Source organism: Balaenoptera acutorostrata, chromosome 16 (assembly GCF_949987535.1).
Source record: "Balaenoptera acutorostrata chromosome 16, mBalAcu1.1, whole genome shotgun sequence".
In the NCBI taxonomy this organism is placed as follows: domain Eukaryota; kingdom Metazoa; phylum Chordata; class Mammalia; order Artiodactyla; family Balaenopteridae; genus Balaenoptera; species Balaenoptera acutorostrata.
The window spans coordinates 75128893-75152877 of NC_080079.1; the positions used below are offsets into that span (position 1 = coordinate 75128893).

Sequence of the window (23985 nt, forward strand, 5' to 3'; positions counted from 1 at the left end):
AAACCACTGATGAGGATGTTAAAGATTTCCATGAAAATTTCTAAATAAATGAACACAAAATGGTTTTCATTTGGTTGGGTTTTTTGGTTTTTTTAAAAAATTTCTTAAAGTAGGCAGATAGGAATTGTACTAAATAATTGTACTAAAGAATTCAGTTTTGTTTACTTTTAATGTTTCTCTGGATTACAAAAATAGGTCCACTGTAGGGAATTCCCTGGCAGTCCAGTGGTTAGGACTCTGCGCTTTCACCGCTGAGGTCATGGGTTCAGTCCCTGGTCAGGGAACTAAGATCTCACAAGCTTCGCAGCACTGCCCCCCCCCCCAAAAAAAGGTCCACTTTAGAAAATTTTTAAAAATATAAAAATGTCAAAGAAATAAATGTCACCTATATACTCTACTATCATCCAAAGACAACTCTTAGGAGCTGGTTTGATTTGCAGTAGATCTATTATGCAGATAGTTCTGTTTTACAATACAAAGTGCAAATATTTTACATATTTGAGATTCTATACATAAGACCATATATACTCTATACATGAGATCGCTTAGCTTCAGTAGTCTTTAAACACATCTTTAATATGGTAACCATGCTGTAGAGACACCATAATTTATTTATTGATTTAACAATATTTTATTGAAGTATAGTTGATTTACAATGTTGTGTTAGTTTCTGGTGTACAGCAAAGGGATTCAGTCATACATATATACATTCTTTTTCATATTCTTTTCCATTATGGTTTATCACAGGATTCTGAATATAGTTCCCTGTGCTATACAGTAGGACCTTGTTGTTTATCCATCGTATATATAATAGTTTGCATCTGCTAATCCCAAACTCTGAATCCCTCCCTCCCTCACACCCCCTCCCGCTTGGCAACCACAAGTTTATTCTCTATGTCTGTGAATCTGTTTCATAGAAGAGTTCATTTATGTCATACTTTAGATTCCACATAAAAATGATATCATCTGGTATTTGTCTTTCTTTATCTGACCAACTTCACTCAGTATGATAATCTCTAGGTCCATCCACGTTGCTGCAGATGGCATTATTTCATTCTTTTTTAGAGATATCATAATTCATTTAACCATTCCTCTATTTTGGAATAGTTAGATTGTTCCTGACTTCATTATTTCGTATATAATATAGATATATATTGTTTATGAACAGCCTTCTCTGTAAATCTTTGTCTCCCTGAATATTTTTTCTTAGGACACATCACGGTGTCAGAGCACATAAACTCTTTCAAGGCTCTTGAAACCTACCCTCAAATTGCCCTTGCAAAAAGGGTGCACCAACTAGACTCTGGCCCACAGCAAGGGCGTCCCCTTAAAAAGAAATGCCACTCGGGAAAGCTCAGTTGCTTCTGGTAGTTGACATATTGGGACCTTTCTTCACTCTTCACGTTCTAAAGAATTAGGGTTCAGAAATGTGGCTTTTTCCAAAACTCTGCCTTCCTCTTCAGGTTCCAGCCCTGAGATTCCTGTCTTTTCACCATCATCACTGGCACCAGATTGCTCAACCCGCTCCGCCCAGTAAGAGAAGATGGAAAGTATTCCAGCGCTCTCTTTGTTGTAATAGTGGCTTTAAGAAGAAGTAGGTGGGAAACGGTGTAGCTGGGACTGGGGTCTTGGAGCGGCAGCGAACAGCCCAGAAGTGTGTATACACACACACACACGCACACACACACGCACGCAAGCACACACTCCCTCCCACCCCGCCTGCCGGGCGCTCGGGCGGGCTGGGAGGGGGAACCCGGGCGGGGAGCCAGAGGCGCCGCGCGGCGGGGCGGGGCGGGGCGGGGCGGGGTCCGGGCGGCCCGGGGGGCGGAGTCAAGGGCGGGGGCTCCCCGGCCGCGCGCCCAACCCCCCGCGCAGCCTGCAAGTTTGCTCGGCGGTCTCGGGCGGGTCTCGGGCGCCTCTCGGGCTACCTGAACCGGCCACCACGTCAGCGCCACATCATCTGGGTGTTTTCTATTTGCAAGGAAACAGGAAAAGAAGGGCGAAGAAGCTCTCCGGAGCGGGCGGGCCGGTCTGCGGCGCGGGCCTCGCGGCCGGACGGCGGAGAAGATGCTGCAGTCCCTGGCCGGCAGCTCGTGCGTGCGCCTGGTGGAGCGGCACCGCTCGGCCTGGTGCTTCGGCTTCCTGGTGCTCGGCTACCTGCTCTACCTGGTCTTCGGCGCCGTGGTCTTCTCGTCGGTGGAGCTGCCCTACGAGGACCTGCTGCGCCAGGAGCTGCGCAAGCTGAAGCGGCGCTTCCTGGAGGAGCACGAGTGCCTGTCGGAGCCGCAGCTCGAGCAGTTCCTGGGCCGGGTGCTGGAGGCCAGCAACTACGGCGTGTCGGTGCTCAGCAACGCCTCGGGCAACTGGAACTGGGACTTCACCTCCGCGCTCTTCTTCGCCAGCACCGTGCTCTCCACCACAGGTAGGAGGCCCGCCCCGCGCCCCCGGCCCCGATCCCCGATCGGCCCCCTGATCCGCCCCCCCCTTCCTCCTTCCATCCCCGGGCCCCTCCGGCTCTGATCACTGGGGACCGGCTCCGCGGCGCCGGAAGCCGGCGAGGCGGCCTCAGAGTGCGACTCGGGGGTGGCCGCCCGGAACTCTTGGAGGGGTCCCTCGGGCTGCGGTTTTTAGTTCGCGGCATCCTACACCGGACCGTCCGCTTGGAGTCGGTACCGTCCTGGCCAGCGCGCGGCGAGGCCGGGGCCGGTGGAAACTCTCCGGTGCTCCGAGGGCGCTCACCTCCCTCCCGCCCCCATCCCGCCCGGCCGAGGCTGCGGAACCGAAGGAGAAAGCGTTAAAGGGTCACTTTCCGGAGGGGGCCTCTCTTCGGATGATGCAGTGGTGTTTTCGGCTCTTTTTCGATCGCGGGGGCCGTTTTAGGGTTAGCCGAGTGACGTGTCGCTCTGTTCTTCGCAGGTGACCTCTGAGCGCACAGGCCGATCCGGTTTCTTTTCGGAGCGGGAGGAGGGATGAGGGAAGGGAGCATCCGATTGCCCGTGAACCGGCAAAATGGGGGCACCCTGATTCAGCATTTTCTATTTTTTATTTTTCAACTTTCCGTGTGCGAGGCCACCCTTGAACTCCTAAGCGCCACTTCGCTCGCACCGCTCACCCGGCAGGACGTTCTCGGATGGAGGATGTCCTTCCTGGGGGCGGGAGGAGGCCGGCCCCGCGCTCCGGGGCGCCGAAACTGTGCCAGATTGGATGGAAAAGGCTGAGTTGTCCCAGCCGTGGCTAAGTGAGGCACGTATATACCTGAGGGGAGGTGTTATCCTTTGGGATCTGGACCCTGGGAAGTGGTCTCAGAGAACATGCAGCGCGCCGTCCCGTCTCTATCCATGAGGTCAGTTCTTTGAACAGTCCATCTTGGCTTCCACAAGGTCACACGCTTCCTGGTTGCCGGTGTCGTCCTGGAACCTGGGCCTCGTGATTTCCCTGCCAGGGACGTGCAGTACCCCATCCCCCCACCTTTACAGGTGAATCAACTTTGTGTTTCTCGGATTCTGCCTTCTCCCCATCCCCTCTCGCCGCCTCCCAGGGTTTATTTCTATATAATCCCCTTGGGTTAAACCTAGTTCTGCTAATTTTTTGGTAATGAGTAACGGTATACTCTCCAGGTATCATGTAATAAGGTGGTTCAGAAGTGTGGGGTGAATTACTAAACTGACAGGAGTCTGCCTTGCAATAAACAGAAGTAGAATTCTACTTTGTATTGTGATGCTTTCTAAAAGTAGCCTTAAGACAGACCTGTTATCTTACTTTTGAACTTTTCCAACGCTGCTCTTTAGTTTTTTTTCTCCCGACCAGTCCAGCTTTAGCTGTCTCTACCTCACTCTGTTCCTTAGATCCTTTAGAACTCACCTTGTCTTTCCTTTGGAGTATGTTTGTGCGAAATCGGGAATCATGTCTTCTCTGCAGAAGTAAGTGGTTTCACTGAGCTGCAGAAGGTCTACAACTAGGTCACAATGTTGGGTAAATATTATGGAGAATGATGATAACTTTTAGATACTTTCTAAATAACGGTACTTCAAAGATGGAACGGGGGCTTCCCTGGTGGCGCAGTGGTTGAGAATCTGCCTGCTAATGCAGGGGACACGGGTTCGAGCCCTGGTCTGGGAAGATCCCACATGCCACGGAGCAGCTGGGCCCGTGAGCCACAATTGCTGAGCCTGCGCGTCTGGAGCCTGTGCCCCGCGACGGGAGGGGCCGCGATAGAGAAAGGCCCGCGCACCGCGATGAAGAGCGGTCCCCGCACCGCGATGAAGAGTGGCCCCCGCTTGCCGCAACTGGAGAAAGCCCTCGCACGAACCGAAGACCCAACACAGCCAAAAATAAATAAATAAATAAATAAAATCAAGTAAAACTTTAAAAAAAAAAAAAAAAAAAAAAAGATGGAACGGGAGTAAGAACAGTACTATGAGGAAAAGAACAGGTTTGCTGCTCCTGGGTGGGATTTTCCATCACTGACGCAGCTCTTGTATAATCTCAACATCAGATGCACCTAATTAAATGTCAGAAATACTAGTTTACATCTTGAACAGACAGTTCTTTCCCAGATTCCCTCCCTCTCTTTTTGCAACTAGGAAAATCTGCAGTTCTTGTTAAAAAAAAAAAAAAAAAGGTGGGGAAAGATGTCTTATTATTGGTATTCGGATTGCACTGTAGTTCCTAAGAAAGTGTGTATTCAGGCAAAACAAGAGTTCATTTAGGAAATCAGTGCAAGGGGGCACTTAAGGATAAACTAGATGAAAAACATTTGCTTCTTGGTTTGTAAAATTAGCAAATCAGTGAATTCTTGTCGTTGATAGAATAGAATTTATTAATAAAAATGTTGAATTTTATTCTAAATCATAGATAACTCTTTTCTCGGTTTTATATTGACCCATCCTGTGACATGTTTGATGTTCCATGTGTTAACTGGTTTTGTGGCAGAGGATCAGGTAATTTTTAGGGTCAATCTAGTGTACTTCATTGCTAGAAAAATATTTTCTGGAAGAGTACCAGGCAACTCAAATGAATTGGAATCGTGGTTTATGCTTTTCTTCAGGTAGATATTAGACATGCTGTAATTTTTTTTCTTTTTGAATTTTATTTTATCTATTTTTTTATACAGCGGGTTCTTATTAGTTACCCATTTTATACATATTAGTGTATATATGTCAATCCCAATCTCCCAATTCATCCCACCCACCCCCCCCCCCCCCGGCCAGCTGTAATTTTTTAAAAACTCTTCTACCACGGATGATGGCAACTCACTGAGATAACTGTCACCCTGTCAATCAGTGCAGTCAACCCCTGGCTTGGCCAGAATGGTAACAATGGGCGTTACAAAGATGCGGTTCTTGGTAGTCATCGTCGTAACACAGGAACATGAACTCACTGATCGCAGAATCTTCTCCCAGAAAGTACAAGGTTCCATTTCTGGAAAGAACTGGGTAAAGTCTTCCTTCATGGTCTGTTTGGAAGAAGCCTTAAGTTGGTAATTCAGCAATGTTCTCTTCATTCTTTGCTCTGCCAAGGACTCTGAATTATTTCCAGCAAATAATTGAACATCTCTTTACTTCTTGATTATAAAAAGATCTACAGCAACATCTACATGGAAATCGTGAGCATGGAAGAAATTGCAGTCCACTTTTACCTTTTCAGAGGGCAGGGCTGTATAAAAATAAAAGGAGGAAAAAATAAATAAATAAATAAATAAAAGGAGGTGGTTATACATGCGGGTATTTCCCACATAACTTTTCTACTGTGATTTTTTTTTCAAGGATTAAAGAAATAATGTCTAGGTGACACTTGGAGAGTAAGAAATAATTTTTATTAAAGTTGTCCTCAGTAGCCATATAAAATGGTGAGCAATCTCATTCATTCTTAAGAACAGTTTGTCCAAAAACAGGTATGAATTTCATGTACAATATTCTGAGCAAAAGCCAAATACAAAAAAGTATTAGTCTGTAATTCCGTTTGTGTGATGTTCTAGAATAAACAAAATTAACATCTAGTGAAATATACAGTGGAAGAGAGGTAAGGACTAGGGGATAATTCTGAATGAGGAATGAGCACAAAAGTAATTTCTGGGGTGATGGAAGTAATCTGCTTATTGATAGGACTGTAGTTGACACCGGTGTATGAATTTATCCAAATACATTGAATTTTGAACTTTGGATTTGTACATTTGACCATGTGTAAATTTTACCTAAAATAAGGGAACCATAAACAACAACAATATGATATGTATAAAAATGATTACTACAGACATCTAGAGGGTAGTTACTAATGAAATGGTAGGATGGAGTGTTACTCTGGAGGGTCTCATATGTGTCTTCTTAGTTACTAGTGTGTTACATTTTGTAATTTAGATGGTGTTTAGGTAGTTGTCTTTATAATAATTTTAAAATATACAAATATGTTTGATATACTATTCTGTACATAAATTTCAGTACTTAACACAAGGTTAAAAGTTTATGTGGAATGAAAAGGTTTTGCTGATAGCTATGCTAATTTTTGAAAAAGAAGAACCAAGGGATATGTTCAACCCAGGCTCCTGAGTTTCCCTCCCCCCAACGTCTCCCCTTTGGTAGCCATGGGTTTGTTTTCAGGATCTGTGAGTCTTGTTTCTGTTTTGTAAATAAGTTCATTTGTATCATTTTTTAAATGGGATTCCACATATGAGTGATATCAGTGATGTTTGTCTTTGTCTGACTTGCTTCACATAGTATGATGATCTCTAGGTCCATCCATGTTGCTGCAAATGGCAAGATTTGCTTCTTTTTTATGGCCAAGTGATATTCCATTTGTAAGCAAGACTTAAACACAGACTTAGAACTGTAAAACTCCTCAAAAAAAACAAAACAAAACAAAACTCCTCAAAAAACATAAGGAAAACTTCTTGGATGTTGCTCGTGGCAACATTTCTTGGATTTCACATGAAAATCACAGGTAGCAAAGCCCAAAATACAAAAGTGGGACTACGTCAAACTCAAAAGCTTCTACACAAAGGAAATAATCAACAAAATGAAATGGCATATATTCTCTTTATCAGGGTGAAGTCCTCTTCTATTAATTGTTTATTGAGCATTTTTACTATGAAAGAGTTTTGCTTGTTGACAAATGCTTTTTCTCTAATGACATAATTTTGTGATTTTTAACTTTCTATCTTTAATATGCTATAATATATTATTGAATTATATTAATTAAACTAATTTTGTATTTCTGGGATTAATAATAATAATAAAAAAGAACAGTTTGTCATGTCAGTTTACTACATATTTGCTTCAGTATTCATCCCCCTAAGCAAGGCTCTATCATGATGGTGGATGGGGAAAATATACAGTTTTTGTATGTATATGTGATTAAAGCTGCCTTGACCTTTGCTGCTTTATGAGTATGGGGTCCACACGATTGCTCAGTCCCCGTTTCCGTCCTTTGTAGGCATGCTGCTTGTCCCTCTTTATGAAGAGATGTTTTAAGACTCTTATTTAAAGGGCTCAGAAAAGGAACTTAATTTGGCTTGTTTTCTAATGGCCTTTGTTTTAGTCAGGTCGGCAGCATTGGCAGTTTTCAAAAAAAGAAGGTGGAAAAAGGTAATGGGAGGTGCCTGATGGATCCTTAGTTTTCAGATTATTTTCAGAAGGAAAAGTGTATTTTCACCGACAACAGATATTTATTGAGCTCTTAGAATAGAATAGGGGTGGGTGAACTATGGCTTCAGGGTCAAATCTGACCCACCACCTATTTTTGTGTGTCCCAAGCTAAGAATGGTTTTTATATCTTCAAATAGCTGAAAAAAAAGTCAAAAGGACAACAGTACTTCCTGACACATTAAAGTTTTTTGGAAATCACATTTCAGCATCCCTAAACGAATTTTATTGCTGTACAGCCGCACAACCATTTGCTTCTGTATTATGGTTGCTTTCCACGTCCAATGGCAGAGCTGATAGTTGCGACAGAAATTAGAGGCCCATGTGCCCTAAAATATTAACTGTCTGGCCTTTTGTAGAAAAAGTTTGCCAACCCCTCCTTAAAATAATGCTTGGAAGGAACTCTAAGTCAGAGGAGCTCTAAGTGCCTTACTTCCTTTTGGAAAACTTTTTCTAGAAGACAGTTTAGCTCCTCAGGTTTCTTTGAGCTGTTTTTTTAAGTGGTTTGCAACATTTAAATTATGCACTGCCACCCATAGCCTCTTCCAGAACAAATGATTGTTTATTATAGGATGTGTCACTAGTTTTTGGTCAAATCTGTGACACACTGCTTTTTTTCTTTTTTTTTTTAATGGTGACAAAGCTACACTTCATGTTGGGATTACCTTATCTAAAATGTGTGGCAAATACTGTATTATATCTAGAGCAGAAATGACAACAAGGAAGGAAATTCCACCAGAAGCAAACAAGCAAACTCTACCAGCCAGAAGAGAGATCTGACATCCCACGTGCAGAAGTTTGCACTGTTTATTCACAGGAGAGCCTTTGGTCTTGATTTTGAGCCTTTACATTTAATTCTAACAAATTCAATGATCTGGTTTTCAAGCCCCTAAAAAATGAAAAAAGGAAAGGCACAGCTCCAGGCAAACATAAGAGAAAGGTCATGAAAAGACACATACCTTAAAAACCAGGGAAATAAAATGATACTGTGTGCCAGGCAGTATTTCCATGTATTACCCTCCATGTATTGCCAGGAAGTGATGAGGTGTAGGTATCATTATCCTCTCTTTACAGAGGCTGGGACGGAAGTTTTGCTTGAGTGGCTTCTCTAACTAGGTCACAGAGCTAGAAGTGACTGGCCTTGATTTGAATCCAGACGTGTCTGAATTAAGAACTTGAGTTTTACCTAGTGTCTGGGCATAGGGGGTTGTTTGGGGATGACTCCTGTCCCCCAGATTCAGATGTTGAAGTCCTCACCCCAGTACTTCAACATGTGACTATATACTTGGAGGTAGGACCTTTGAAGAGGTGACTAAGTTAGAATGAGGACCCAGTGAGAAGGTGGCCGTCTGCAAGCCAAGGAGAGAGGCCTCAGAAGAAACCAACCCTGCAGACACCTTGACCTTGGACTTCCATCCTCCAGAACTGGGAGAAAATAAACTTCTTTGTTCAAGTCACCCCGTCACTTTGTAATGGCAGCCCCAGCAAACTAATACAGAATTACTCAGGTAATTATTTTTTAGTTGTACAAATAACCCCTCCACCCCTCCCAAAAAAATATAGGAGCACGAACATAATTTTTAAGGTCTTTACCGTTGCAGCCAACAATTTCATTTGCCTGGGTTGGATTGGACATCCTTGTTTTAGAACACAGTCTAGTAATTGATATAATTGAAATATATTGAATTGATAATTGAAATACCGAGAACAATACTTCAACATGCTTCTGTTTAAGAAAACAGAGATGTGTGTGATAAATTCTAGAGACATTTCCTTCCAATAATGATCAAAGAGTAGATATTAGTGTTTAATGTGTAAACCCATACCTGTCTATAGAACATCAGTATTTTGAAAGGTTTTTTTTTTTCTTCAAGACTATAAATATGCTGTTATCTGTGCCTGTTTTGTGGCACCTGGGACATACTGTACTGTTATAAATGAATGTATCTTGAAAGAAAGTATGTGTTGCTTTTATGATACGACTGTAAGTCTTGTCAAGAATACAGTCTCCAGTTCTCCCAGTAGCCTAGGGAGAAGTCCGGTGCCTTCAGGACAAGTAGTTTTATGGCACTGCTCGTCGTTGGGGCAGAGCACCTGCTGTCCTGGAGGAGGAGAGTGCTGGAAGTTTGGAGCAAGTGGAATTGCTAATGCTCAACCGTTTTAACCCATACCAACGTCCAACTCACGTGGGTCAACTTACTACAAGCTGGCTTCAGGCACAGAGACGGTGTCTACACCGTACACTCTCCTTGGCATAAAGTGCCCTGTGTAGATTTTATTCTGAAGAGATGTCATCATTCGATCGCAACCGTGGCCAAATCTGTGAAAGACTGAGATGCTTTGCTTCTCCGTTGACTGGTGTGTGATCATACCGCCTCTTACTGGCACGAGACAAAGGCTGTCTCTCTATCGAAAAGTGGGCAACTTCGGAGGTGTCGTCTTCACCGCCGTGATGTTTCTTTCTCTCTCCTTCACTCAGTTGGTGCTCTGACTTTCTTTGTTCCTTCTCGGTGGATTCCTTGCCCTCAGAGTTTGTGGCCACTCTCTGTCGGGGCAGGGCTGTGCCCCTGACCTGAGGTCAAAATGAAGAAAGTGGGGTGGGGAGTTGCCGGCTTTCTTATTCCACACTTAACAACAAATAAAAACTATATTCTGTAGTTTTCAAGGAATATGCCATACTTTTGCTTGACTCTCATGGGTCTCTCTGGTCTTTTCCAATAAGTTTCTTTGTTTTGATTGTTTGTTTTAAATCTGGATGATGGAGGTGTAATTTCGTACGGGAGAATAGGTCCTTTTTAAGTATACAGCTGGATGAATTTTCCCACCAACATCATCAAGATAGAGAATACATCCATCACCCTACAAAGTTTCTTTATGCTCTTTTCTTGCCACTTTCTTCTACCCAGAGTCAGAAACTGACGACTACTTTGCTGTAGCTTTTCTAGAATGTCATATAAATGAAATGATATGGTATGCAAAAAAAAAAAAAAAAAAAAAGAAGAAGGGGGGTTGGAGGTATAGAGGGGCTGTATCTGAAAGGGCTGTGTGATTCTCTCCCTGAGCATGAATCAGACCAGCAGGGCTTGTCTGTTATTTTCTAGCCGTGTTCATGTTTCTCCTCTTGAACCAGTAAAACAATCAATTCTTCTTTTTTTTTTTAAATAAATTTATTTATTTATTTTTGGCTGTGTGGGTTTTCGTTTCTGTGCGAGGGCTTTCTCTAGTTGCGGCGAGCGGGGGCCACTCTTCATCGCGGTGCGTGGGCCTCTCACTATTGCGGCCTCTCTAACAATCAATTCTTATATTAAAGAGATTAATTGGGTTATGTTAGACATGGGCAGTTGTTTTTTAATTGGCTCCCATATGCTCAGTCCCAGATCAGAGTCTAACTGTTTGCATTGGCTACTCGGGCTCAGGTCGACTTGCTCTGTGAAATCAAAGCCTGCCCTCTGAAGCCTGGGTGGATTGATACCTGGTGATGAGCTTTAGGCAGAAAGCTCCTGGGGAACTCAGAGACCCAGTTCATGCGGTGTCAGTATAACCCTGGCTAGTGGGTGCAGAGCAGAGACAGCAAAAGCACACAGAATAAAAAATGCCAGTTTTCATTTGTCTTGAGTGTGGTCCATAGATTGCACATGAGAATAAGAGTTGGAGACTCTGATGATCATGTCCGGCCTTTGTTACTGCTTTGGTGGCACCGTGACCTGAGTTAAGCTGTTTAATCAAGTTGATGCCTCAGTCCCCTTTCCACTCAGCTTCATGGAAGCCTCCTGCGGCTTATTCAGACCCTGGTTTTCATTGTTTGGTCTGCAGCACAGTCTGATCAGTGAGCTTTCTGCCTGATGGCTCCCATAACGCCTTGTGTACCACCTTATGTCGGAATAGTCCATTCTTCTGTTACAGCACTTACCACTTTGTACTGACATCATTTGTTTTCCTATCTGACCTCTCCCAAGAGCGGCCCTGAGGATGAGCACATTCTCAGCCTCCCTTCGCATCCCCAGCACTCAGTAGGTCCTCATTAAGTGCGATTTAAGGCACATTTCTTCACACTTGGGAATCTGTCTCCTCTTCTGGAAAATGAGGAAGGTTCTAAAGATGTTCTTCATTTTCAAGAGACCTTAGATATAATTCCATTGCCTTGATGAAGAAACAGAGACCCAAATTGCTTTAATAACTTTTGAAGTTATTCGTATTGTTGACTGAAAAATTTTGCACAACCTAAAAGTTGGGAATTTTGTTTTATTCGGCGGACATTCTGAGGACTTCAAGCCTGGGACACAGCCTCTCAGATAACTCTGAGGGACTGCTCTGAAGAAGCAAAGGGGGGAGCCAGGATATAGAGGAGTTTTTGCAACAAAACCCAGGTAGTCGGAACATCAAGAGATTACTGTGAATTAAGGAAAACCGGTCCTCTCAAGTTAAGGAATTTAGTGCTTTTCTATGTGGGGGAAGATGCAAAGTCTGGGCTCACTGAATTCATTCCTTTGATATGCACCTCAGCTCTCTGAGGCCAGTATCCTGTGCTTCTAATCCTGAGTCTCAGGGTGCACGATCGGGCAGCTGTAATGTGAAGGCTTGATGGCTGCAGCATTGTTTACCGGTGTATAGCAGGCAATATTTTTTATTCACAGTATAAAAGCAGTTGTAGCTGAGTGCCTCACGTCTTCTCAGTGCCCTGTGAAGGGTCCTAGGTGATCTAAAGGAAGGACGAAGGGATTCTTCAGCCAGTGTTTATTGGGCCCTTGGGGATCTTGCCTTCCTGGATGTGTCCATCTAGGAGGGGGAGAGATGCAGGAAACAAGATAACTAAGTTAAATGCATAGTACGTACCATGGGGATGAATCTCCTAAGGAGAAACATCCTGCAACAAAGGGAACCAAGGAGCTAGGGAGCACGTATTAGTGTGTGCTCGGGGCAGGGTGGGGTCCAGGAGGGTGGTCTTTGATGAGGAAGCCAAAAAAGGCCTTCCTGAGGAGATGGCATTTGAGTAAAGAGCTGAAGGAGGTGGGAGGCCATTATACAGCCATCTGGGGAACTGTGTTCCAGGACCGGGTCTCCATATTGGAGGGGCAGCTGGAAAGCCACTATGGCTGGATCCCAGTGAGAGGGGGAGTGGTGGGGCCCGTGGTGGAGGATGTCGTAGGCCACTGCAGAGCCTCTGGCTGTTCTCTCAGCAAGGTGGAGAGTACTGGGAGATTTTTAGTAAAGGGTGGTGGAAGTAGGTGGTGAGAGTGGTCAGGTTTCAGGTATGTATTGATGATAGAACCAACAGGGTTTGCTGATGGATTGGATGTGACTTGTGAGACAAAGTGGTCAAGAGGGACCCCCCCCCCTAGGTTTTTGGTCAGAGCCCCTGGCCGTGTGGAGACGGAGGGGAAGCTGGGGAAGGATCGGGTGTTGGATGGAGCTCACATATGGGCCTGCTGAACTTGAGATCCCTACTGGGTGTCCAGGGGTCTCCACAAAACATACACTCACCCCGGTGTGGTGACCTGGGGAGACTGTAACTGCCTCCATTTGTTCAGCGGGCCTTGATTTCAGGTAACATCACATGCATCATTTATCTGACTGCAGAGGTTAAAGGCTTTTGAGGGGTGATATCTGAACTTGTCCTTGAAGGAGAAAGAGAGTGTCCTTAAATAGAAAAGAGGGAAAGGTACTCAGATTGAAAATGTGAATTCTCTGGGCTGAGTTGCCCTTTGATGAATGCATTTAACCATAGCTTAAACTCTGTGCTTCAACCTCCAAGCTAAGAAAGAGCATGTAAACGGTCATATGGTTTTCTACTTTAGTATTAGGTAAGGCTGTGTGGGAAACTGGGGGGGAAAAGGCAGAAGGGTTTGCTTCATATTTTCTTAAGTTTAACAATCGTATATTTAGCGTTTGATATAGTTCAATGTAAAATTTACATTATATTTTGTCCAAAGAAAAACAATAAATAAATATCTTTGGTATACTTTTTTTTTAAGAGCAGCTAACATTAAAGTTACCAAGGAATCAGTCTAGGTCGCTTCTAGTTTTAGGAAGTAAATAAGAAAAACATGAGTTTTTTGTTTTTCCCACAAGGGATCTAGACATTTTCAGGGTCTGTCAGTTTCAAATAAACACATTTACAGTGTGTAACAGATGGGAAAATTATCATGTGACTCAGAAAACCACCTGAGTAATTTTCATTTCTTCAGAGTATTTTGTTTTTTTAACTTTGCCAAATTACCACTTGAAAGGATCCCATTTGTATAGCTCCCTGCTTATGGCCGTCCATGGTCTAAGGATCCTCTTCTTTTTCTCAAATGTTGTTTTTTTGATGTCGCCTCCGCTTGTGCGTAACAGGAAGGAAAGCAGAGTGTTTGAAACTAGAATTAAAAGGTTAAAACCTTCTTGTAACTAAAATTCTTCCAATGTTTGAACACCGGTTGCCAAGGCGCTCAATTATTTAAAGACTGGTGCTAGGTGGGTTAAGTTAATTAAAGCAGCCGGAGAGGCTGTTCTGCAGCTGCCTGGGTGTCAGATGCCCCACTGAGAAGTTCTGAGCTGGGAGAGAAGCCCCCACATCACGACCTGCCTGCCACCAGTGCTGTGACGTGAGCCATGGCAGCAAAACAGCCCCTGGCCAGTGACGCAGTTGCAGTGCCCAGTGGGGGGAGCGGAGCCCAAGCCTCACCCCCGCCAAGGGGACCGGCAATCTTCCACCTTGTGTGCCCCGCCTCCCCGATGCATCTTATATTTAAAGATGGAAAGGACAAAAGACTGAAATTGACAACGACAGCGACAAAATGCAAACTTCCGTTAGTGGTTTATGGAACACGATCTAAGCCTGCATTCGTTCTCCTGGCAGCTCTGGCTGAACACCTACTATTTAAAAAGATTATCTGAAGGAGGCTAAAAAGGCATATTTGCCACCTGTATTTCCTCTCTCACTTCACCCACAACTGCGTTTTGTGTGTTGATTGGTGCTGGTCATCTCCCGCCCTGGCAGGGCTGTGTCACTACCCAGCACTGGTGGGGGAGCTTGTGTCCCAGGGGTTTCTCCTGCCATCCTGGTGTGGCCCTCTGCAGTGTCCACACGGCCAGCCAAGAGCAAGGGCTCCTCCAGGCAGTGTCCTTCCTAACCGCGGGCAGGGCTGGCTTCCTCTCACTAGCCCGGGGACTGGAGCTGCGGAGTGCGATTGTCCTCCGTTATATCAGACTGAATTAATGTGACAGAGTACAGTGTGAGGAGTGAAAAGCGACAATCGCGAATTATTTTTAGGATGAAGTCTTAACTTTCAGATGTACTGATTGACTAGACCTAGGCTTAAGTCAGTGTTACTAAAAGTGTCCTTTGGGGAACTTTAAAGAGTAAGCCTAGGGGCCTGAGTGAAAGGCGGTGGGATGGGAGGCATGAAAGGCTTGATCTGAGGACCGGAATGAGTCCTCATCGGCAGGAATCCGTTGATAATCTCTCTAGAGGTCAGTTGTTTCCTCTGTGCAATGAAAGGGCTAAGATCCTCCTCCGCCTCTGAAGTGCTATGGTCCTAGGTCTTGGGAGTGTTTACTGGATACTTATCTAGTCTGTGCCCAACATGAGGGGCCATATCAAAAGGCTGAAAGAGATCACCACTGACTTCAAAAAGCCTGCAGTCCAGGGACTTCCCAGGTGGTCCAGTGGTTAAGAGTCCACCATCTAGGACTTCCCTGGTGGCACAATGGTTAGGAATCCGCCTGCCAATGCAGGGGACGCAGGTTCGAGCCCTGGTCCGGGAAGATCCCACATGCCGCGGAGCAACTAAGCCCGTGCGCCACAACTACTGGGCCCGTGAGCCACAACTACTGAAGCTCGCGTGCCTAGAGACCATGCTCCACAGCAAGAGAAGCCACCGCAATGAGACACCTGCGCACCGCAATGAACAGTAGCCCCCGCTCGCCGCAACTAGAGAAAGCCTGCACGCAGCAACGAAGACCCAACACAGCCAAAAATAAAGACATTTATAAAAAAAAAAAAAAAGAATCCACTGTCTAATTCAGGGGATGCCGTTTCGATCCCTGGTCAGGGAACTAAGATCCCACATGCCGCGGGGCAACTAAGCCTTTGGGCCAAAACTAGAGAGCTAGCGTGCCGCAACTACTGAGCCCACACGCTCTGGAGCCTGATCGCCACAACCAGAGAAGCCCGCGCGCTGCAGTGAAGACCCAGCACAGCCAAAAAAAAAAAAAAAAAAAGAAGGCTGCAGTCCAGCTGGGGAGGGTAAACTAATACATAAACAGCTGTACCGGGGTATAGATACCTAACTGCTGAATTGTGTGAGGCCCTAGCAGCAGCTGTAGGATTTTGTGGGGGAGACCAGGGTGGGCTGAGGTGTTCAGAGAAGCCTCACGTGTGTTCAGCACTGGTACCCAAAGAGGAATCGAGCCTGGCCTTCGAGAGAGCGTGGGATGCCAGCCTCACCCAGCCCAGAGCCACCCGTGGGTGAGCTGCTGAAGAGATGTACGTGTGGGGGCGAGGGCCTCGAATTTGGGAAGCGGAGTTTGCCCTTGACCCTGGGGGTAATAAGGAGCCACTGAGGTTCCTGAGCCTGCTCTATGATGAACAGTCCGGCCTGCAGACTGGCTTAAGAGGGGAGAAGCTAAAGGTAGGGACCATGGCTCTGAGGCTTTTGCAGTCATTCAAACACAGGTAGCTTGCATTGAAGAAGAGACAGAAGTGCCCAAAGGACCACCAGAGGATGGAGAGTTGCAGGATGGGGTGGGGAAGGGCTCACACGGAGCTCGTAGGTGGACATAAATGGGGACTCCTAGGCCCTGGGGCAGTGGGATGAGGGAGATCACCGTGGCCTGGCATACTGAGAATTTCACAGCCCACACCCCCATGAGGTTAACGTGCATCAGCACGTTGCTCCTGTTAATCAGAGTGTAAGTTCTTGCCGGGTGTGTATGTGGCCGGAAACAACCCCAGGCCTGTGCTCCTTCACCTCCTCACCCGTTTGTGGGTTGCCCAGACCCCAGACTTTGGTGTGTTTCTGGGGGACGCAGGGAGGCTATGGCGAGCTGGATCCCTCCCCCCAGATTCTCGTGGCTTCAGCCACAGGATGGTGAATAAGCTCTCCAGGCTGTGGCAATCAGTGTTTCTCATAGTTAGTATGTCGTTTAGCTACAAAGGAGCATTTCTAAATAGTGTTGAAAAATTCAAAGTTGGTAGAATAGCCATTCCCCAGATCATGTGTATACTTCTACTTGGCTCTAAGTTAGTTCTCTTTGGACAGACTAAAATCTCAACTTCAGCCCTGTTCCTGAGTGACCAAGCTCTTGACTTTAAAAGAAACACGCATATTATACATGCAGTTCTTTGCATTTCATAATCTTCAAGAGGATTCCCTAGTGCACAGACTCAGCATAAGGATGTCTGGCTTCGCTTTAATCTCCTAGCCTTCATTTTTTGCTTCAAGGGCAGCCAGTATTACAAGTCCTTTCTTCACAAGGAAGCTGGGATGGCAGAACAGCTGTATGAAAACTCATAAATGCTTTGAGGCAAAGACACCCCTTAGTATACGTCTTTAAATTCATGGTCTTATTCTGTTTTCTTCCTCATCAGATGTGACTTTTATTTTTAACCACACACGTGATCACACTAGCAAAGTCTCCTTTTCCTCCTTGCTACCTCATTGGAAAGCCATGAACTCAAGAAGTGTGTTCCGTGTTGAACCCACATGTGCACAGTTGTTTTCGTAGCCAAGGTATTTCCACAGCTCCTCGGCGAGTCTGAGAGAGATTCCCATATGTGGAAATGTTGAAAAGCAAAGCAAAGTTGATCAGATTTTTTATTCTCTTAAAAATCTGCCCAAGGGACTTCCCTGGTGGCGCAGTGGTTGAGAATCTGCCTGCCAATGCAGGGGACACAGGTTCGAGCCCTGGGCTGGGAAGATCCCACATGCCACGGAGCAACTAAGCCCATGAGCCACAACTACTGAAGCCCGCGCACCTAGAGCCCGTGCTCCACAACAAGAGAAGCCACCGCAATGAGAAGCCCACACACCGCAACGAAGACCCAACGCAGCCAAAAATAAATAAATAAAATAAATAAAAATCTGCCCAAACAAACTTATGGTTGCCAAGGGGGAAAGGGGTCGGGGGAGGGATAAATTGTGAGATTGGGATTGACATATACACACTACTATATATAAAATAGATAACTAATAAGAACCTACTGTAGAGCACAGGGAACTCTACTCAATACTCTGTAATGACCTATATGGGAAAAGAATCTAAAGAAGAGTTGGATATATGTCCGTATAACTGATTCACTTTGCTGTACACCTAAAACACAACGTTGTAAATCAACTATACTCCAATAAAAATCAATTTAGAAAAAAGAATCTGCCATCTAATCTCTGAGAATCCATCCTGGTGAATTTCAGTGTTAGACCCTACGCCCCCCACCCCAAGGTCTCCTTGGTCAGATGTACTCTCAGGGCAGTAAGTGCCCCGTAGAAAAGTGATACAGAGCTCCCCTGAAGCAGGTGAGAGGCAGGGCTCGGGCCTTTCCAAAAGACTAAATTAGAAGAGGTTAAATGTTATTCTTATAATAATGTCACCCTGACTTCCATTCTAATAAGCTTTCTTGAATAGGAAAAAAAAAATGCATTACCTCTGGCCGGGAGAATTTTGCACCATCCACGGTCTGTTTTATTTCTACCAGTGTTGGGAATTCGTAATTCTAAAAGGCGTGAAGGTTACTGATTATCATAGTGTTTCCTTCCCTTTCCAACCAACCGGATACCACACCAGGGTATATGCCCACGAGAGCATGCCACACACCGGCTAGCTGATGTCTGTTTAGCTACTGGGTGAGAGGAAGAGAATCATTGCTCGAAGACACAAAGTTTAATTAGGCCCACCTCATTATGTTTCTCCTTAATGAGTAGGGTTTTAAGCCCAACAGTTACCAGCTCAAAAGCAGAAAAAAATTAGCCCGTGCCCTGGTACCTTGAAGAGAGTGTGCAGCGCGTTAACTCAGCGTCAATTTAGTTGAATTCCTCCTTGCTCATATACGTGATGGTTTTGAAAGCCACTCTCCCTTCTACCTAAAAGTGCAATAAAGCCACTCAATTTCATCTGTCCACTTCGCATGTTTTAAAAGGTGTGTGCATTCAGGAACCCAGTGAGATGATTCCTTTGTTTCTGAGTTTTTCCAGCCTCCCCTTTTTTCCCCTCACCTGTGCAATGAGGCTGGGCTAGAGTCTTAGCGATATGTTCCCAAAGAAGCATCCTCACACCCTCACACAGCGGGGTCGTTCCTGTGTGTGGTCTCGTTAAAGGCCGATGGGTTCAGCCTTTTCCCCAGCAGGTAACTCTCCATTTCTCGTTAAAGGCAGAGGTAGAGAGAGTGTGTCATCCAGAAGCTTTAGTGACTGAGCCTGTCTTCTGGTTCGATCCCCTCTGATTCGGGCAGAGCCCCGTCCTAATCCCTGGAGAGGGATCATAGCTCAACCTGGTCCTGGACCTGAGAACCAACTCTAACCTCCAGCCCCACAAACCAGACAGTGTCTGCCCAAGACGCCATGACCCTGGGACCCTGGTTCTGTCAGTACATGTGTGCTGCTGCGCTCGTTGGAAGAGGAAAGCATAGCTTTGTGTCCTAAGTGGGAACAGGACGTTTGCTGACGGGCTCAGTAGCAGTTAATATGTGCTTTGTCTGCTTACTTCAGGCAATGTTCTCTTCATTCCCCTCAAGCCGGCTGCCAAAGTTAATAATCCCTCTCATGTTATGTTCTGCATGAATTCACTTTTACATGGACATGCTTGCCCTGTTTCCTACTTTTTTTCCCTAAAAATTTCAGCTCTGACTTGAAGCTAATAAGTTGTGACATGCAAATCACCTGATTATATCAAGGAGAATGTTTTATTAGTACTATTGACCAGGTAGGATGAGAAGGTCAATTCATGGACGAGAAGCCTCAAGGGTCCGTTTTTTTCATAATCTTACTATACTGGAGCTCATCCTTTTTTTAACTGCAGTCCCTGTCGAGATCCAGTGGAGACACTGCTGCAGGCTCTCCTGGCAATGATTTGTCCTCTGTTTGCCGCTTAGACTTCACCAGGGGATCTGGTTCAGTGGTTCCGGTAATTACTACTGCTTGCTGACCACCTCCTTCAGGCCACGTGCCGGATGTGGTTTCTTTGTCTCGCACTTAATTGGGTGCTTCTGCTGTCCACATACTAATCTTGGTTGTCTCGGTCACGCTTTCTGATTATCCTGGGTTCGTACCTCTTCCCAGAAGCAATTCACTGTTGCAGTGTCCTGACCTGCCAACTTCTTTCTTTGTCCTCCAGCTTTTCTTCCGTATCAGGTTCCTTTGCAGTTCAGCTCTCAGAACTTAGCTTCTGGAAGCTTCTCATCTTTTAAACAGCCTTTGTCTTTGAACATATGAGCTGGGGGACCATACTCTCTATTCTCAGAAATGTTTTGAAACTTGTCTTCCAAGTGTCCAGTGTCTACCTGTAACTCTGCATCAGAACTTCCTCCTTGGCCTGTACAAAGGCTAGGTTATTGTTAACTTTGGCTTGATTCCATGTGTCATTTCAATGAAAATTGTATCCATTGCCAATGAGTGAACTGTATGAAAATAGCTGTGGGATCCTTGAGAAACATGGGGTGGAGAGGAGGTTACAAGCAATACAGGTTCATTTTGTGACCCTTAGAAATCTACCCTATAATAGATGGACTTGTCATTTGCAACTGCAGTCAGGTATGAAACAGTAAAAGTATGTAACAAAAATTAACATTTTAAGAGGAAAACTCCATTAGAGTATGTATTTTAGGGCTCTTCCCCCGGGCATTCTCATGTAGGTCAGTACATTTTAAAAAGCCAGATTAGCATAATATACTTGGAAAATGTTGATGGCTCATTAAACCTAATGTTTGATTTTCTGAGGAATTAAGAAATATTCTTGAATCTGATAATATTTACTTTACTGCATTCCTTAAACTGCTAATTTTGTAAGACAGAATTTGGAGGCCCATTTGATCCTTCTCTGTAGAAGAACAAAATTGTGGTGCTGATTTATCTAAAATCTTGAATAATACCCTGTAAAAGATTAAATTTACTTAGTGTTTAAGGTCAGTCTGAAAAGGAGACACATTTTGGTAGTTTCCAGTGTCTAAAATTCCATGTTTTGTTTTTTGGGGGATATATTTTTTGTTTGTTTTTGTTTGAGGGTGGGGAAACAATTTGAAATGAGGTGATGCTAGAAGCATATGATTTACGAAGAAAACACCCAGCCTCATTAATAGTAGGGAAGACCAGTTCGCTTTTAATGAACTAATTAATGGGAAAACCAGTTTAGCTTTTAGTACTGTGAAGGGGGAGTTAGAATAGTCCAGTACACAACGAAACGATAGTTCCATTCATTCTCTTACTGCGTATTTGCTGCGTACAAAGAAATTGTAAAGACCAGCGTTCAGCAGTGACAATGAATGAGATCAGGATACAATAAGAAATATAAGCAGTCAGTAAGAATATTTGCATTTTGATATTGCTTTTTCAGTTCAAAGTGCTCTCACTAACGTTGCTTCCTTCGATCATTACACTGTGGATAGCAGGGCGGCCCTGAGTTTCCCCTGTTGCCTTAAAGATGTGAATGTAAATGTCCTGTTTAACCGGAAGCAGTTGGGAGCGGAGTGTGGGACTCAAACTTCAGTGCTCTGACAGTCCTGGGGGGTTTTTGAGAGAGTCAGGTGTGAGCGCCAGGGGATTCAGCAGAAGCAGGGCTCATGGAATTGTCATGGCCACTCGGTGCCCTGCGTACAGTGACTTAAAGTCCTTCCACTTCTTCTTTGAGAACCTCTGCTAAAGATCCTGTACTTCCCCGTCGTTCGAATTACTTAATGTAGAGCTGAAAGAAAAGCCTGAGCATCTGAGTCTGAAGTGGTCATTTTGTTCAGATGGGACACTTTGAATAGAAATAATTGTTTCTTTCCAAAGTTACACTGACTTATCATAACCCTCACTGGTACTTAAAGGCTTTTACCCCTTGGCCGAACTCCAAAGGAAGAGTGTCTAGATAGAAGTAGCTCTCCGGTCTAATCTATCCATTGTCTTTAAAATGGAATTATCTTGAGGCAGGGGGAGGGGTGGATGCAGAGCACAGATGATTTTTAGGACAGGGAAACTACTCTATGTGACCCTCTAATGATGGATGCATATCATTTATACATTTGTCCAAACCCACAGAATGCACAGCACCAAGAGTGACCGCTTATGTAGACTCTGGACTCCGGGTGATGATGGCATCAGTGTAGGTTCATCAGTTGTAACAGCTGTGCCGTCTGGTGGGGATGTTGATCCTGGGGGAGGCTGTGTATGTGTCATGGTGGGAGGTATGTCGGAAATCTCAGTGCCTTCTGTTCAGTTTTGCTGTGAATGCAAAACTGCTCCCAAAAAAGTCTTTTTAAAAAATGGAATTCTCACAACAGCTGAAGTAGGTAAATACCCACATTTTGTTCTTTTTCAGGAACCACTTTAATATTCTGTTACTAGCAATTATCAATTTGTGAATGGAAAAATTGACATCCTTTCCATATAAATGGTTTATGTTTATACCTGCTTGGGTGGGAGTATCCTTGAGGTTGTGGTCACCCTAGCATAGCTCAATAAATAATGACACTTTACTGTAAAATAAAAGCCTTATTTAGTGTTCATTCAGGCCACAGATACCTTTTGAGTTCCTGCCATGAGCCAGCCTCTGCTAGGCTTGAAACACGGCAAGAAACAGAGCAAATACAATCCTTACCCAAAGGGAACCTGGAGTCCGGCTCCAAGACCATCACATTTTTGTTACTTTTCATATTTTTGAATGGTTGAATAAAAATGGAAAGTTTAAGCCAAGAGAGCATCACAGCTGTATATTTTTTACTTGAAATCTTGAAACCTCACGTATGATCTGGTTAATAACATGTTAATAGGCCACCAAAACCGGTACCTTGGGTTTTTGTTAAAGATTAAGCTATGAATTTGCTTCTGCCAAGTCAAGTATATTCATTCACTCCCTCATTTATTCATTCATACTTGCAGGAAATACCTTTTGGGCACCTGCCATGTCCCAGGAACATTGTTAGGTGCTGAGGGACATCAGGGAACATCGTAGACCACAATTCCTGCCGTGGGATATACATTCCAGAAAGGACAAATGATAATAATCAAAATAAGTAACTTACAAATTTATAAAATATTTTACATAAAATAAGTGCTAAGGAAAAAGAAAGTAAAACAGAGAAGGATGATACAAGGTTTGCATTGAGGAGAGCATTGATATTTTATATAAGGAGCCTTGCTGAGGCTTCTCTGAGTAGGCCACTGTTGAATAAAGACCTGAAGTTGGTGAGTAAGCCAGCCAAATGGATATTGAGGAAAGACCATTCCAGGCAGCAGGGACAGCACATGCAAAGGCCCTGGGTCAGGACTGAGCCTGTCATGGAGCTAGGAGGCTGGTGTGACTAGAGCTGAGTAAAAGCAGGGTGTGGTAGCAGATGAAATTGGAGAGATATGGGGGTCATCACATCAGGTAGGGCCATATGGGCCATAATAAGGGCTTGGGTTTTATTGTAAGAGAATGAGGCAGAGCACCACTGGGGGATTTGAAGCAGAGGAGAAGCACCATCTGACTTGTTTTCGCGGGGTCACTGTGCTACTGTTTGGAGAGTAGAGTGTATGAGGCTGGGCAGATCAGTGATCATCAGGGAGATTTTGGTGGCTTGGACCACAGTAGTAGAGTGGAGGATGGTGAGAATTGGTCCAATACGGACATTGTTTAATGGCAGAACCATCTGTAGGGTTTGCTGATAGATTGGATGTGGGTGAAAGGGACCAAGAAGAGATGAGCATGACTGTAGAGCTTTTGGCTTCAGTCCCAGTGAGGTGGAGTTGCAGGTGCCCCTAGCTGAGGGGATAAACCCAGGTAGAAGCAGGTTGGGAGCTCAGCTATGGACGTGTTAAGTTTAGATGCCTGTGTGATGGCCAAGTGGAGATACTGAGTAGCTGGTGGGATGTGTGAGTCTGGGCTGTCCCACATTAGAGGTCAGAAAGAGGAGGAAACAAATGAGAGAGACTCAGAGGTGATCAGTGATGTCACAGGAAAACCAGGTGATTGCCGTGGCCCGGAGGTCAGGTGATCAGTGCTAGCGCTGCTGCAAGGAGGCATGAATAGGTGAAGGCTGAGACTGGCCACTGGATTTAGCAAGGGCAAGGTCAGTGAGTTGGTGAGGGTAAAAGCCCAACCTGAGTAAGATTCAAAAGACAATGAGAGTGTCCTTCAGTGGGTAAATGGGTAAATAAACTGTGAAACCTCCAGACAATGGAACGTTATTCAGCGC

General features: G+C 44.8%; 1 protein-coding gene across 1 annotated transcript in view; it reads left to right on the plus strand.

The window, feature by feature from the left end:
- The first annotated feature begins 1865 nt into the window (after positions 1–1865).
- The window catches only part of KCNK1 (potassium two pore domain channel subfamily K member 1), a 47604-nt gene continuing 25484 nt past the window's right edge, over positions 1866–23985 (plus strand). The window contains exon 1 of the mRNA XM_057531510.1: positions 1866–2422. Coding sequence (XP_057387493.1) covers positions 2068–2422 — 355 coding nt within the window. The 5' untranslated portion in view covers positions 1866–2067. The remainder of the gene's footprint in view (positions 2423–23985) is intronic.